General features: G+C 45.7%; 1 protein-coding gene across 1 annotated transcript; it reads left to right on the plus strand.

The window, feature by feature from the left end:
* Positions 1–7,664: 7,664 nt before the first annotated feature.
* Positions 7,665–17,516, plus strand: LOC126419617 (speckle-type POZ protein-like; the record flags this gene model as incomplete). Its single annotated transcript, XM_050086806.1, has 3 exons — positions 7,665–8,018; positions 12,550–12,579; positions 17,505–17,516. Coding segments are annotated over exons 1-3 (396 nt in total), but the record flags the coding sequence as incomplete, so codon positions are not given.
* Between the last annotated feature and the right edge of the window lie 279 nt (positions 17,517–17,795).

A 17,795-nucleotide genomic window follows, 5' to 3' on the forward strand; every position in this document is an offset into this window, starting at 1 on the left:
ATAGTAAAATTGACAAAAAGTAAAAACGCAACTATTTTAAGGAGGTAGTTTCACTTCGAATACAATTTTAAAAATTTTCACAAAATTAACCTTTATTACCCACACTAAGCAACGAATAAAAGAAGAGATTGGCAAAAAGTAAACAATCAATTATTTTAAAGTTGCGGTCTCACTTTGGAACCACTGGGACATACAATTTTCAACCACCCTTCATTTCATTTCACGTCATACATCTGAAATCAATGTCGCATTTTTCGTAGAGACAATCCCACATCTCGAAACTTTCAAGAACTCATAATACCTAAAACAAGTTATAGCCCTAAATAACAAGCAAAAACGGACCCAAAATATAATACATTTATGTCAAAAGTACATACTACTTTTTGTTTCGAAATCACCCATAACATTAGTAGTATACCGTTACAGTAACTTTAGATACACTAACTTTCACAGTCAATGATCTACAAAAAGAAAGAAAAAAGACACGCCACAATTTTCTACAAACATGTAGCACAATCTCAGCGCCGACTGTTGCCTTGAACGCTTTAAGTGAATGCCACAGTGCACCACATTCGTAGGAGTACCTCAGTGTACCACTAGATATCCACTGCTACTCAAAGGGTTAATTACTTCTCAATAGTACGTTTTAAAATTTTTGTTGAAGACTTGAATAATAAGCGATTACTGGAATACACGCCATGAAAGACATAATGTGTTTGTAAACATTTTGTTAATATCTGAGAGAGAGCTACACTCCACAGACCAAAGAATCAGCCACTGGCCAGCAGTGTGCGTGATCGGCAGTGCTGTATAATGATCGTCTCCAGCGGAGAGATTTGGCTCGATGTTGTGAAAAGTGGCAGTATAGTGAGAGGAGGGAGGAGGCCGTTTAACACCATAGAGTATTAGCCATAAACTTACAGTGCGACAGAGAAAGGAAAATTCCAACCCACCAATAAAATAAGGTGTCTACTTCAGCTATACGTACTCCAATACACAGATAAGTTTCCAGAGTGGATTTTCACTCTACATCGGATCGTACACTGAAACTTCCTGGCAGATTAAAACTGTGTGCTGGGCCAGGAATGAATCTTTGCCTTTTGCGGGCAAAGGTAGGAGATGAGGTACTGAAGTAAAGCTGTGAGGGCGGGCAGTGAGTCGTGCTTGGACTCTCAGTCGGTGTAGGCTCAGCGTGTTCGGCAACCTTCTGTAATAATAATAAAAAAATCTAAGTGAAGTTTTTATCAATAAAACAGATTTCACGCGACGTCCGCACACAACTGCCAATGCAAAATGACGGAGAAACAGATGATAAGAACGGAAAAAAGTCGCTAGAACGTTTGCTCGCGAAAGGTAGAGGTCTAAGTTTAGAGTCCCGGCCCAGCACATAGTTTTAATCTGCTAGGAAGTCTCAACACAGGTCATATGTTTACAAACTCTTCAAAAAAATCTCTCGGTAGTTCTGAAAAAATTATAATTTGAAAAACAAACTGTTATGAATGATTTCTAAGCTTTGATGACAGTTATACCCATCATGATAAAATTGTATCTTTCGTAAAACATCGAACAGTGACAGAAGGAATTAACTGTTCTATTGATACGAAATGGTAACATTGAGTAGTGTCACTAAAATTCGTTAAAGCTGTTTGGTTTCTAAAATCCATTTCAAAGGATCACATTTTCGCTTCATGAAATTGTTTGGTAACATTACGTATTTAAAAATCATCACAGCCATTTCATCATATTGTAGATACTGCCGATTTGTTCTGATAGGACATTATTTTCAAAACTTGCACTTCTATTTTTGTCCAAGCTTAATAATAATGGACCGCTCACGTGAACGTTACAATGTTGATAGTGTTTCTTATAAATCATTGGTCACACCTTCGTCAACTTTAATAATGACATATGATTTCATAGAACTGTTTCGTTTCAGAGATAAAAACGTGAAGGTGCGGTGCTAGTTCCACGTGTTCTATGAAAATTTTTGTTGTAACACAACGAAGAGTGTCCTATTTGCCTATGGTGAATATTCCTTACTAGGAAAGGTTACATGGCAAACCAGACGGTCTTGTTACAGGTTGGAAGATGACATGATACATTCAGATGATACACTTATTAAAATATTCCAGGCCATTATGCCATGGGCGGTTGCTTTTCTTGTTGAAACCCAACGTTTCGTCACCCTCTGCGGAGGATATTTTCAAGAAAGTCTGCCGTTTTTATGAAGATCTGATGTACACTCTTGCTCGCTACTGGCTGAAGTAAAATTTAGTTTCAGCCTACTCCCGCGCGGAGATGTGACGTCACATGTCTTGAAAAACCGACGCAATTGGGCGTTGTCTGTAGCTGCCGTCCGTTATTGCTATCATCCCTTGGTGGAAGACAGGCACACATCTTCTTCAGCGCTGGAATCTCGATACCATCAAGTTTCGCACCTTCTTCCTTTCGATTAAAGTGAGTGGGGCGTTTATTAACCTCTACGGCCTCACTGTATAGCCTTGCACAGTGTCCACTTGTGGCTCCCAGTACCTAAGTAATATCACCTCGAACCCGATGGCCTTCTAGATGCAAAGCACATTACGTCTTTCTCTGTCCATCTACAGTTGCCTTTGTGTTCTTTGCTCAGTTTTCGAGCTTTATTTTAGCAGTACCCACGAACACCTCTCCACAATTAAGTATCTTTAAGTTCCTCCTTTTTCTATGCGGCTTGCGAGCATCCTTGACCGAGTTTCAGAGTTCCTGTATCTTTCAGGTGTATTTATAGATTACAGCGATAAGATCTTGACGAAACGGAATACCGCCGTAATCGACAAACGCACCGGTATGGTACAGGAGCAAATGGTTCAAATGGCTCTGAGCGCTATGAGCCTTAACATCTGAGGTCATCAGTCCCCTAGAACTTAGAACTACTTAAACCTAGCTAATCTAAGGACATTACACATATCCATGCCCGAGGCAGGATTCGAACCTGGGACCGTAACAGTCGCACGGTTCCGGACTGAAGCGCCTAGAACCGGGTACAGGAACAGGCTACTGGGTAGCAGCGAAGACGCCTAAGTGAGTACTACCAAGAACAGTCAGAAAACGACTAGACAAACACAAAGGGCGACTGTAGAAAGGAAGTAACGACAGATCAGCTGTGGCGGAATGTGCTTTGCAGCCAAGAGAATACAGGACTCGATATGATACGACGTCCGCCGCTCGTGGTCTAGTAGTTGGCGTTGCTACCTCTGGATCACGGGGTGCCGGGTTCAATTCCCCATCGTGGTTGGGGATTTTCTCTACCCAGGGACTGGGTGTTTCTGTGGTTAGTCATTTCATCATCATTCGTGCAAGCGGCTACATTGGACTGAGCAAAGATTGGATTTCGTACGGGCGCTGATGACCGTGCAGTTGAGAGACCAAAACCAAGCGTCATCATCATGTGATGTAACTCAGGTACTGGCGCCCCCAAGCGGATACTATGACAGGCCATACAGAGAGACCATAAGGGTTACTAAACTTTAGTCTTTTTAATCGGAAGGAGGATGAAATAGCCGCGCGGGATTAGCCGAGCGGTCTGAGGCGCTACAGTCATGGACTGTGCGGCTGGTCCCGGCGAAGGTTCGAATCCTCCCTCGGGCATGGGTGTGTGTGTTTGTCCTTAGGATAATTTAGGTTAAGTAGTGTGTAAGGTTAGGGACTGATGACCTTAGCAGTTAAGTACCATAAGATTCCACACAAATTTGAACATTTTTTTTGGAGGACGAAATAAAACTGAATGGATTTAAATTTCGGCGCTGAGGAACATACTTGTCATGTTATTTCAGTCTCTATTAAACAGCGATAAAGTAGAGCATTAAAATTTTATTTGACAAACCTCCTTTATTCGACAATGAACTGGTTTGCGTGAATGCTTGTCAGTTCCTTAAAAATGAAAACCTAACAGATTATGGTGAGGATTTCTGTGTTGATTTTAAAAGAGGTACGTAGGTACGTTGTGTTTGATAACTGTAAGCCCTTGCTATCAGCACTTGTAGAGCAGTAAAATTATCCCTATCTTCCATCGCTCACTTATAATTAACTGCGGTATCACTCACCATTCTTCTGTAACCCTCGACTTAACCTTCTAGGGACCCATTCTTTCGCCATACTAAATGAATTTGGGATCGATTGCCGAGGCAGCCAGACAATCTTAGTAAGTTGTCTGACTTCTCTCTATTCTCACTGAAGTGGAAACTTCGTCCACCATATGTGAAAAGGTCCTACTGAGTAGTGGTAGACAAAGACCTAGTACATCTGATATTCATGACAAAAGTACGGAACGGAAAATATGTGATCACATACGACCACACGATGACGAACGATTCTATTGTGATTCATCACACATACCCGAATTTAGTGCAACTTTCGGATGGTTCTACAATGTGAATGTATTTCAGAGGGTGACTCGAACTGAAGATTAATTCCCATAAAAATCAGAAATTTCAGGAGGAGATTAGTGTTTAACGTCCCGTCGACAACGAGGTCGTTACCGACGGAGCACAAGCTTGGACTAGGGAAGGGTGGAGAAGGAAGTCGGCCGTGCCCATCAAAGCAACCATCTCGGCATTTACCTGAAGCAATTTAGGGAATCACGGAAAATCTAAATCAGGATGGTCGGACGCGGGTTTGAACCGTCGTTTTCCCTAGTGCGAGTCCAGTGTGCTAGTCACTGCCCCACCTCTATCGGTACAAAATTTGCGGATGTAGTACGAATGCATACTCTCGAGGCTATTTCCATTAATAAAGCATTCTCGGGTTTCAAGCGTAGTCAAATGTTTAACTACCCACGAGCTTACGGCAAAGATCTGTGCCGTTGTCAAAGGTTGACCGTCGTTGAATGTCGTGCTTACATAGCCGCGCTGTCGCTAGGGGCATCACATCTGCTCTGTCCTGCACCATGTATGGTAATGTATTGGTGGCGCGCCCGCTAGGTCCAATTCAACTTCCCAGTATTTTATAAACAAAATACTTCGTATTTTATGTTGAACTGAAATTTTACTAATAAAATTTCCGTTCCTCATAAAAGAACGATCTTAACATTAGGTTTAAATTTATGTTACTATTGCTCCTTATACATATGGAAGGACATTGGTTACATTAATGAAATTAATTAGCAAGAACACCTCTAAATACGGCGTGGCATAGGACGCCATTAGCACTAGGGAGAAGAAAGTTCGAATTTTAACATAACCATAAAGAATTTAATTATTCTACTGTTAAAAAATGAAAGTATCACCATGCATGTGAGGGTTCATCCACCTCAGGATAAATAGTGTCACTAGGTTAGGTTGGAGGTTGCGAATGGATAAAGTAAACAGGACCAAACTGGGGTAGCAGAGACCGATAAACAAAAACAATGTTTACAAGAGCTCGATATTATTGATATGGATATTCAGTATGCTCTTAGACTGGAGTTCTCTCTGGTAAGAGCGACTATTGATCGTAAAACACGGCTTTGTCATCACGTGATGTGCAGTACTATAAAAAAGATGGCCGAGATTCTGCTAACGTTCTGATTCGAGAAAGAAAATTAACAGTCCGCATTTGAGCTATAATGGCGAAACTTACTGAAGGTGATGGGATGAGGAAATAATAAACGGAACCCAAGATTACACACACGTGGGACCATCTTTCATGAAAGACGTCAAATCGGCTCCGAAACTAGAATTTCATTACCTTCAAGAATTTCACTCAACTGCGCTAAATTAACTGCACTGGTAATTAAGGCAAAATCCGGAACACAAAACTTAACAGCGCTATACGACCACATGGACAGATAATACTGTGGAAGAACAAATCATAAACACAAGAACCGAAGTGGCACACAAAGCTGCTGGTATCCACACGCGAATAATATTGAAAAAGCATAACTGATCAATAACTGAACATGAAAATGCTGATACTTTCAAACCTAACACCACCCTAACTCACACATCGCATTCAAATTTGCAGTAAAAGAGTCTCAATAAAAACCATCCTGCGCTCATCCGCTGAGGACGGCGCCTCGCTTTATTGCAAGGGAAGGTGATGAAGCTGCTCAGATAGCCAATCGAGTCAGACAGAAAACCAGTAGAGCTCCCACATGTTTCTCTAGTCCATCAGAAAGATCTAGAAGACAGAAATCGCTACATATTACTTTACTGGACATCCCTTGACCTCACTCTGGGAGGAGGGAAACGTAAATTGGAAAGTCGTTTTTGACTATTTCTGAGGAAAAACCTCTCTGATCTACTCCAAACATTCTGAAATACACACTCATGCTTCCATATCAGGCCGACAAAGAAATCAGAAATGGAAAGGATGAGGCTGCTGGTCTCAACAGAAAATAAAACAAAAAATCCCACTGTATTAATGTCTCAATCATAGGCATCGGTTCAAAATGTGATACTGAGAGCAACAAAATCGCGCCATAAGAAAATCATGAAATCTTAAAATTATGAAAGGGTGGCAAGAGACATACCTCTTTCAATTTGAATATGTTATCTTTGCAACGACATTCATTACGCCTTCTTCAACATCTTGGCAGTGTTAGTCTCAGAGTATAAATTTTTCCTGCCTGATGAGAAAGACTGTTGAGGTTAGCGCAGGAGAAGAATTCGTGACGGGCCGTATCAAACCAGTCAAAAGACCGATGACTCAAAAAAAAAAAAAAAAAAGAAAGTGACACGTGTGTACATGGGCAAAGTCACAGGTAAGAAGCTCCACCTAAACCCTTGGATTGATTTCAACCAAACTTGGCATAAATATTAGATACTGCCTTGAAATAAATATTTTGGGCTAAGAACCTCAGAGAGATTGCAATACATCTAGCAAATAATTGAGCCCATAAGCTGCAAGTTATAGTCTGAGATGAAGAGGTTGGCACAGGAGAGGAATTCGTGGTGGGCCGCATCACACCAGTCAAAAGACTGATGACTCAAAAAAAAAAAACTGCTATTGGAATGAAATGGTAAGGTTGAAAAAGAAAGGGAAGGAGAACAGGCAGAGACGAGGAGGGGGAGATGGACACAGACAGGGGGCGGAAGAGATAGAGAGAGGAGGAAGGAGATGGACAAAGAGGGGGTGGAGGAAATGGACAGAGACAGGGAAGAGAAGAAGGAGGAGAAAGAGGAGAAGATGGACAAAAGAGAGGGGGAAGAGAAGGTGAAAAGAGAGAGGTGCAGGAGGAGATGGCCTTAGAGGAGAGGAAGAGGAGGGGAGGAGGAGATGAATTTAGAGGCGAGAAGAAGGTGATAGAGGAGGAGATAGTGGGGGGAGGAACAGATGGACAGAGGGGCAGGAGAAGATCGACAGAAAGCGGGGGCTGAGAGGGTAGAGAGAGGAGGGAGGACGAGATGGGCAGAGAAAGGGAAAAGAAGGAGATGGACTGATAATGATTGGATTTAATACGGTAACGCCGGGTCCTCAGCTAGACTTTTAATACGTTTCCGGCCTTGATAGCTTAGGTGTTACAATAACAGTGGAATGTTTGCAGTGCTGCGACAAGACGGCCGCGGGACGGCAGAGGCACACTGGCGGCCGACCTGTCGGCACTGCTGGAGTCCGCAGACTTCTCTGACGTCTACCTGGTGGTAGGCGGCTCTCGCCTTCCAGCCCACAGCGCGCTGTTGCGCTCCCGCAGCCCAGTCTTCTCCAGCATGCTCGAGGACGCTTCCGACGGCTGCCTCCACATACACGACGTAGAGGAGGGCACGCTTCGGAAGCTGCTGAACTTCCTGTACACTGACCGGCTGCCTCCGCCGGAGGCTCTCTCCGATAGCATGCTGATGGCGGCCCACGTGTTCGGCCTGCCCGTCCTCAAGAAGCACGCCGAGCTCGAGTCGGTCAAGAGGCTCGGCGTGGAGAACGCGGCCGCCAGCGCCGTGCTGGCCGCCACCCACGGCTGCCCCCTGCTGGAGACCGTGGCCGTCGACTTCATCAGGCGGCACATCACCGAAGTCATGGCCACGGACGGCTGGAAGGCTGCACTGCGCAACAACACGGAAACGGCTGTGCGGATATGCAGTCTCGTGGCCTCGGCGGGAGCACCAGCTGGCACAGCGACTTCTGGCAGGTTCGAATTCCGTGTCTGCATCTGTTGTGTTCTTCCTATATTTATTACTTTATAATACAGTACATTATAATGGCGTGCAGATAAGAAGCGATGATGGGAAGGTGCGCATTGCTATGGGGCAGTGTATCACATGAAGCCCCAAGCAATAGAATCATTTTGACGCACCTTTCTGTGGTGTACGCTTTAGAGTGCGCGTAGAACACTTAGAAATGCAAACAAATCTTTAATAGCCACTTTTTTCTTTATTTAAGGACAAGAATAGGTAAGTTAGATCATCAGATCCACCTGGGAAAGGTGAATAGAATGTGCTATCTTATCAATGAGAGCGTTTTAAGTTAGAATAGTGTTACTACACTACTGCCATTAAAATTGCTACACCACGAAGATGACGTGCTACAGACGCGAAATTTAAGTGACAGGAAGAAGATGCTGTGATATGCAAATGATTAGCTTTTCAGAGCATTCACACAAGGTTGGCGCCGGTGGCGACACCTACAACGTGCTGACATGAGGATAGTTTCCAACCGATTTCTCATACACAAACAGCAGTTGACCGGCGTTGCCTGGTGAAACGTTGTTGTGATGCCTCGTGCAAGGAGGAGAAATGCGTACCATCACGATTCCGACTTTGATAAAGGTCGGATTCTAGCATATTGCGATTGCGGTTTATCGTATCGCGACATTGCTGCACGCGTTGGTCGAGATCCAATAACTGTTAGTAGAATATGGAATCAGTGGGTTCAGGAGGGTAATACGGAACGCCGTGCTGGATCCCAACGGCCTCGTATCACTAGTAGTCGAGATGACAGGCATCTTATCCGCATGGCTGTAACGGATATTGCAGCCACGTCTCGATCCCTGAGTCAACAGATGGGGACGTTTACAAGACAACAACCATCTGCACGAACAGTTCGACGACGTTTGCAGCAGCATGGACTATCAGCTCGGAGACCATGGCTGCGGTTACCCTTGATGCTGCATCACAGACAGGAGCGCCTGCGATGGTGTACTCGACGACGAACCTGGGTGCACGAATGGCAAAACGTCATTTTTCGAATGAATCCGGGTTCTGTTTACAGCAACATGATGGTCGCATCCGTGTTTGGCGACATCGCGGTGAACGCACATTGGAAGCGTGTATTCGTCATCGCCATATTGGCGTAACACCCGGCGTGATGGTATGGGGTGCCATTGGTTACACGTCTCGGTCAGCTCTTGTTCGCATTGACGGCACTTTGAACAGTGGACGTTACATTTTAGATGTGTTGCGACCCGTGGCTCTACCCTTCATTCGATCCTTGCGAAACCCTACATTTCAGCAGGATAATGCACGACCGTATGTTGCAGGTCCTGTACGGGCCTTTCTGGATACAGAAAATGTTCGACTGCTGCCCTGGCCAGCACATTCTGCACATCTCTTACCAACTGAAAACGTCTGGCCAATGGTGGCCGAGCCACTGGCTCGTCACAATACGTCAGGATCTATGCACCCAAATTGCGTGAAAATGTAATCACATGTCGGTTCTAGTATAATACATTTGTCCAACGAATACCCGTTTGTTATCTGCAGCCCGCATCTCGTGGTCGTGCGGTAGCGTTCTCGCTTCCCACGTCCGGGTTCCCGGGTTCGATTCCCGGCGGGGTCAGGGATTTTCTCTGCCTCGTGATGGCTGGGTGTTGTGTGCTGTCCTTAGGTTAGTTAGGTTCAAGTAGTTCTAAGTTCTAGGGGACTGATGACCATAGATGTTAAGTCCCATAGTGCTCAGAGCCATTTGAACCATTTTTTTATTATCTGCATTTCTTCTTGGTGTAGAAATTTTAATGGCCAGTAGTGTAGTATTCTTGCCGTACATGGCCTGAGAAGCAGCTTAAAATACAGTGCCGAAAACCCTGAAGGGTTTGTCAGTGGCACCAAGATGTAATACCTGCATACTGAGGGGCTGCAGTGTTAGTGATTCGTTTGTCATGGTCATTAGCGATCAGATGCCGTTCAGGAATCCTCTCTGTGGTCTCATTGTTTTGACACTGTAGGCAGTAACTGTTCAAGTTTATAGGTGAACAGTGTTGGCAGCATTCATTCTGGAGTGCAGTCGTGCCCCACTCCTGTTGAACAGTTTCAACTATTTGAAAGGGGTCACACTGAGGGCCAGCAGGAAGCTTGATGGCGTACCGATGGACTGCTGTGCATGTTGGGCTTAGTTCACCGATGTGCGTCGCTGCTTTCAGCAGTGGTCTTGCGGAACATTCACACAAGCGCCGACCAGGTTCTGGATGTCTTCGTAGTACATGCCCCAGTGGAAAATCGTAACAAACATACCGCTGTCCGACCGTCGAACAAACTCCCGTATGGACGACATAGTAATAAACATCCCTGGCGTAGAGAAACAACTGAAAAAGTTGAAAAGAAATAAGTCGCCTGGCCCGAGTGGAATTCCAGTTCCGTTTCACGAAGAGTACTCGACGCCATTGACCCCTTACTTAGCTTGCAGTTATCGAGAAACTCTCTCCCAGCGCAAAGCCGCAAGCACAGGTGACTCTTGTACCTAAGAAGGGTCAAACAACGGCCCCACAAAATTATGTGTATACTCTTAACATCGGTTTGTTGCAGAATTCTTGTACATATTCTCAGTTTGAATATAGTAAATTTCCTCGAGACCGAGGAGCCTATATCCACGAATCAGTACGGTTTTAGAAAGCGTGGTTCAAATGGCTCTGAGCACTATGGGACTAAACATCTATGGTCATCAGTCCCCTAGAACTTAGAACTACTTAAACCTAACTAACCTAAGGACGGCACACAACACCCAGTCATCACGAGGCAGAGAAAATCCCTAGAAAGCATGGCTCTTGCGAAACTCAGCTTGCCCTTTCCTCAGATAACCTGCTGCGAACTATGGATGAAGGGTCACAGGTAGGTAACAAATTTCTAGATTAACCTGCTGCGAACTATGGATGAAGGGTCACAGGTAGGTAACAAATTTCTAGATTTCCGAAAAGCTTCTGAGACGGTGCCCCGCTGCAGATTCTTAACGAATGTATGAGCATATTGAATAGGTTCCCAGACATGTGACTGGTTTGAAGATTACTTAAGTAATTGGACAGTATGTTGCTGTTGACGGCGAGAGCTCGTCAAAGACAAGGGTATCGTCAAGAGAGCGCCAGGGACGTGTAATAGGATCGCTATAATTTTCTGTATACAGAAATGATCTGGTGGACGTCCGCCCCCAGCAGCTGAGTGGTCAGCGCGACAGAATTTCAATCCTAAGGGCCCGGGTTCGATTCCCGGCTGGGTCGGAGATTTTCTCCGCTCAGGGACTAGGTGTTGTGTTGTCCTTACCATCGTCATTTCATCCCCATCGACGCGCAAGTCGCCGAAGTGGCGTCAAATCGAATGACTTGCACCCGGCGAACAGTCTACCCGACGGGAGGCCCTAGTCACACGACATTTACTATTTTATCTGGTGGACAAGGTAGGTGTTTGTTTTCTGATGATGCTGTGGTGTACAGAAAGGTGTCGAAGTTGAGTGACCATAAGAAGATACAAGATGTCTTACAAAAAATTTCTGTTTGGTGAGATGAATGGTAACTAGCAATCTAGAAAAATGCAAGTCGATTCTGATGAGCAGGAAAAACATACTCATAATGTTCGGATACAACATTAATAGTGTCCTACTTGACATGGTCACGTCGTTTAAATATCTGGGCGTAACGTTACAAAGCGATAAGGAATTGAACGAGCGTCAGAGGATTGTGGAAGGATAGGCGAATGGTCGACTTCGGTTTATTGTGAGAATTTTAGGCAAGCGTGGTACATATGTAAAGGAGACCGCGTATAGGACGCTAGTGCGACCTATTCTTGAGTTCTGCTCGAGTGCTTTGGATCCGCACCAGATTGGATTGATGGAAGACTTCCAAGCATTTCAGAAGATTCATGCTAGATATATTACCGGTATATTCGAATATCAGGCTAGTAATACGGAGATGTTTCGGGAACTCAAATGGGAATCCCTGGAGGGAAGGCGACGTTCCTTTCGAGGCACATTGTTGAAAAGATTTAGAGAACCGGCGTTTGAAGCTGACTGCAGAACGATTCTACTGCCGCCAACGTGTAGGAACGACGAATATAAGATACGAGAACTTATTGCTCATACGGAAGCATATAGACAGTCGTTTTTTCCTCGCTCTGTTTACGAGTGGAACAGGAAAGGAAGTGACTAGTAGTTCTCAAATGGCTCTGAGTACTATGGGACTCAACATCTGAGGTCATCAGTGCCCTAGAACTTAGAACTACTTAAACCTAACTAACCTAAGGACATCACACACATCCATGCCCGATGCAGGATTCGAACCTGCGACCGTAGCAGTCACGCGGTTCCGGACTGAAGCGCCTAGAACCGCTCGGCCACAACGGCCGGCTCTTGCAGCAGCACTAAGAGGGACAGAGTCACTGCCACCTCACCTGCGAACTCATAGTCTCACTATCGATAGCTCTGACTTTGGTTATCTTTGGTGGCACTAGTGTTCAGTTTGTGTGTTATCTTTCCTGCTTCAGTCCGAGAACCGAGGTTTTGAATTTGCATGTACGCCTCCTGTCCGTTGCAGTTTGCCTTGAAAATGGCGGGGTATTCTCCCGCCGATATATCGGCGGTCGCTGCAAGTGTTACCTGGCTGAATTCCCGGAAGTTATTTGAAACTAAGATGACATATGCATTTCAACAGGCTAACAATGAGACAACGACACCACAAAGCATGGCTACTCAGGTGTCATGAGACAGTCGGCTGGAAAGCGTAACGTCGTTCTGTTGTCGTCAGTGATGACAATATTTTATGCCTGTATGCAAGTCATGGACAAACACGTATGAGTATATGGCGTAGACCTGATAAGTTGCCTATTCCGGAGTGCATTCGTCCACAAGACATGTGTCATCCCAAGTCTCACGGTGCAGGGGCCATCAGTTACAACTCGCGGTCACTATTTTTTGTTTGTGCAGGTTAATGTAACCAGTGCCCCCTACATTTCACAGGCTGTTATCCCCGTGGTACTGCCATGTCTTCAACAGGAATATATCAAAAAGCGAAAAACGTGGTCCAACTAAAACATTTCTTTACGTAGTACACGAACACGTAATAAAAAATGGGGATTCCTATTTAAAAATACGCAGTTGATATCTGTTTGACCTATGGAAGCGCCATCTAGCGGGCCAACCATAGCGCCATCTGATTTCTCCCTTCAAGCTAGACGAGTTTCGTTCTTTGTAGTTTTTTCGTTTGATGCTTATTTCGTGAGATATTTGGCCCGGTCACTATCAATGGAGCACCCTGTATACGGACAGTATGCTCACTGATACCACATTCACCGCGGGTGTGTCTGAGTAGCAGTCATTCCTCGCCAAGTGACGCTGCTATCTCCTGGATGGGTTCGTATCGATAGTACGTCGGTGATCATAATGTTCTGGCTGATCAATGTATACATAGTATCTACATCTACATACATACTCCGCAATCCACCATACGGTGCATGGCGGAGGGTACTTCGTTCCACAACTAGCATCTTCTCTCCCTGTTCCACTCCCAAACAGAACGAGGGAAAAATGACTGCCTATATGCCTCTGTACAAGCCTTAATCTCTCTTATCTTATCTTTGTGGTCTTTCCGGGAAATGTAAGTTGGTGGCAGTAAAATTGTACTGCAGTCAGCCTCAAATGCTGGTTCTCTCAATTTCCTCAGTAGCGATTCACGAAAAGAACGCCTCCTTTCCTCTAGAGACTCCCACCCGAGTTCCTGAAGCATTTCCGTAACACTCGCGTGATGATCAAACGTACCAGTAACAAATCTAGCAGCCCGCCTCTGAATTGCTTCTATGTCCTCCCTCAATCCGACCTGATGGGGATCTCAAACGCTCGAGCAGTACTCGAGAATAGGTCGTGTTAGTGTTTTATAAGCGGTCTCCTTTAGAGATGAACCAAATCTTCCCAAAGTTCTACCAATGAACCGAAGACGACTATCCACCTTCCCCACAACTGCCATTACATGCTTGTCCCACTTCATATCGCTCTGCAATGTTACGCCCAAATATTTAATCGACGTGACTGTGTCAAGCGCTACGCTATTAATGGAGTATTCAAACATTACAGGATTCTTTTTCCTATTCATCTGCATTAATTTACATTTATCTATATTTAGAGTTAGCTGCCATTCTTTACACAAATCACAAATTCTGTCTAAGTCATCTTGTATCCTCCTACAGTCACTCAACGACGACACCTTCCCGTACACCACAGCATCATCAGCAAACAGCCACACATTGCTATCCACCCTATCCAAAGATCATTTATGTAGATAGAAAACAACAGCGGACCTACCACACTTCCCTGGGGCACTCCAGATGATACCCTCACCTCTGATGAACACTCACCACCAAGGACAACGTACTTGGTTTTATTACTTAAGAAGTCTTCGAGCCACTCAGATACTTGGGAACCAATATGCTCGTACCTTAGTTAGGAGTTTGCAGTGGGGCACCGAGTCAAACGCTTTCCGGAAGTCAAGGAATATGGCATCCGTCTGATACCCTTCATCCATGGTTTGCAAGATCTCATGTGAAAAAAGGGCCAGTTGCGTTTCGCAGGAGCAATGCTTTCTAAAGCCGTGCTGATGCATGGACAGCAACTTCTCTGTCTCAAGGAAATTCATTATATTCGAACTGAGAATATGTTCGAGAATCCTGCAACAAACCGATGTTAAGGATATTGGTCTGTAATTTTGAGGATCCGTCCTTCTACCCTTCTTCTATACAGGCGTCACCTGCGCTTTTTTCCAGTCGCTCGGGACTTTACGTTGGGCAAGAGATTCACGATAAATGCAAGCTAAGTAAGGAGCCAATGCAGTACTCTCTGTAAAATCGAATTGGGATCCCATCAGGACCTGGCGATTTATTTATTTTCAACCCAGTCAGCTGCTTCACAACCCCAGGGATGTTTATCACTATGTCCTCCATACGGGAATCTGTACGAGACTCAAACGGCGGTATGTTTGTACGATCCTCCTGCGTGAAAGATTTCTCAAATGCTAAATTTAAAATTTCAGCTTTCGTTTTGCTGTCTTCCGTTGCCAGGCCAGACTGATCAGTGAGTGACTGTACGGAAGCCTTCGATCTGCTTACTGATTTTACGTAAGACCAGAATTTCCTTGGGTTTTCAGCAAGGTCTTTTGCTAAGGTATGACGGTGGTAGTGGTTGAATCCTTCGCGCAACGCTCTTTTTACAGCAGCACGAATCTCTACTAACTTTTTCCTGTCCTCATTCTCCCGATCTTTCTTGTACCGCAAGTGCTTCATCGACACTAGAAAATCTGTCATTTTGCAGGACAGTGTCGGAAGAGAGAGTCGGTGCCAACTTGACAGAGAGACTGCACGAGGCGGCGGGCCTGGACGACGTCGGGGAGCTGCGGACACTGCTAGCTGCGGGGGCGGCAGTGGACGCCCGCGACAGGTGGGGGCGGACGGCGCTGCACTGCGCGGCCGAGGGCGACGGCGAGAAGGCGGCGCGGTGGCTGCTGCACGCGGGGGGCGACGCGAGCGCGCGCAGCCAATCGCAGCGCACGCCGCTGCACGGCGCCGCAGCGCGGGCCGGCGCGCAGCTGGCGCGGCTGCTGCTGGCCGCGGGCGCGGAGGTGAACGCGTGCGACCAGCTGCTGATGACGCCGCTGCACTGGGCCGTGGCCAACCCCAGCGCAGAGGTGGCGCGCCTGCTGCTGGCCGCGGGAGCCGACCGCCACGCCAGGGACTGCTGGGGCCACACGCCCCTGGACCTGGCTGCCGCCTGCGACCGGCAGGCGCTCGTCGACGTCCTCAAATGATCCGGCGGTAGAAACTCCTCCCTGTGAACACCACGCGAATTCCAGGAGACTGCTGTACACGCACGAAGTGACCTGTTTACAGCCAGAGAATAAACTGCGACGTTGCCAGTTGGCTCTCTGCCTTTCTTGCTGCCTATAGTCCATTTTAAATGAGCGGCTTTCTTGTCAACGCCGTGATGACTTTCTTGAACTGGGTTCCGTTTATGCCACAACAATAAAATGAATGTCCACTACAGTAGCGGATATCTACAGGGTGAAAAGTATTTAAACCGACAAACTCTGGGAGGTTGTAGGGAACACCAAAACAAATATTTTACCCTAATGTCATTTTTTCCTATGAAGAGTATTTAAACCAGTAAAGGAAGATTTCTCTGGCTGCAAATCAATTTAACCAACAAACACGTTTCCATTTTTTTATGACCAAGAGACAACACATTAACACAAACCAATTTCAATTACAGTATATTTTCAAAAATGCCTCCATTGACACGAAAACAAAGGTTACACCGTCGGATCATGTTCTGTCTGACACGGGCAAAAACCCCAGGAGTATCCTGAATTGTTCCTGCTGCTGCTACTATCCGGGCAACCAGATCCTCTTCTGATGCAACAGGAGTTGCGTAAACAAGGTTGCGCATCTCTCCCCACACAAAAAAGTCCAGAGGGGACATATCTGGGGATCGAGCAGGCCATGGTACAGGAGCACCTCCGCCAATCCACGTTTCTGGGAATCGACGCACACGACGACTGAAATGTGCCGGCGCCCCGTCATGTTGGAACCACATGCGTTGTAGAGAGCGGGACATCTTCCAGCAATTCTGGCAATGCTCTGGCGAGAAAATTGTAATAGTGCCAGCCAGTTAATGGCCTAGGTAGCAGATACGGCCCTGTTAAACAGTCCCCAACAACACCGACCCACACATTAACGAAGAACCGCACTTGATGAGCGCTAGTAACTTTGGCATGTGGGTTATCCTCACTCCAAACATGCGAATGGTGAATGTTGAAGACTCCATCACGACCGAACGTTGCTTCATCGGTAAACAACATAGAGGATGGAAATGTAGGATCCATTTCACACTGTTACAGGTACCACTGCGAAAACTGTGCTCTGGGTGGATAATCAACTGGTTCCAGGTTGTGGGCACGCTGTAAGTGCAGTGGACGTAACAATTGCTCTCGAAGGACTGTTCTTGCATTCGTTTGATTCGTCCCCATGTTACGTGCAATTTTACGAATGCTGATTGAAGGCTCCCGCTCCACATGTTGCAAGGCAGCTTCCTCAAATTGCAGCGTTCTTACCGTGCGACGGCATCTCTGTCCAGGTAATTTGCTAAATGACCCGGTCTCACGCAGACGTTGGTACACAGCAGCAAAGGTCGTATGATGCGGGATACGGCGATTAGGATATTGTTGTTAATAAACCCGCTGTGCAGTTCGTCCGCTGTGGTGCGCTACGTAGTACGCACCAACCATATCATTGTACTCACTCCAGGTGCATCGCTCCACTAGTAAGCAGAGACAATGCACTACTACACTGGTGGACAGCAGTTGCCTACAACTGAAGAGCGTAATACGCCCTCTAACAACTGAAGATCGTAATACGGCCTCCACCGGTTTAAATAATCCTCATAGGAAAAAATGACATTAGGGAAAAATATTTGTTTTGATGTCCCCTACAGCCTCCCAGAGTTTGTCGGTTTAAATACTTTTCACCCTGTATACAAAGGCTCATCCATTTGCAGGAAAATTAACATTATCGGCTGGAGTAGTTGTGCGCAGTATATATACAATAGTGTGAAACGCAGTACATCGACAAATGCAGTCAAATGGTGTAGTATTTTATGTCAGTAGTACA

Source organism: Schistocerca serialis, chromosome 9 (genome assembly GCF_023864345.2).
Source record: "Schistocerca serialis cubense isolate TAMUIC-IGC-003099 chromosome 9, iqSchSeri2.2, whole genome shotgun sequence".
Taxonomy (NCBI): Eukaryota; Metazoa; Arthropoda; class Insecta; order Orthoptera; family Acrididae; genus Schistocerca; species Schistocerca serialis.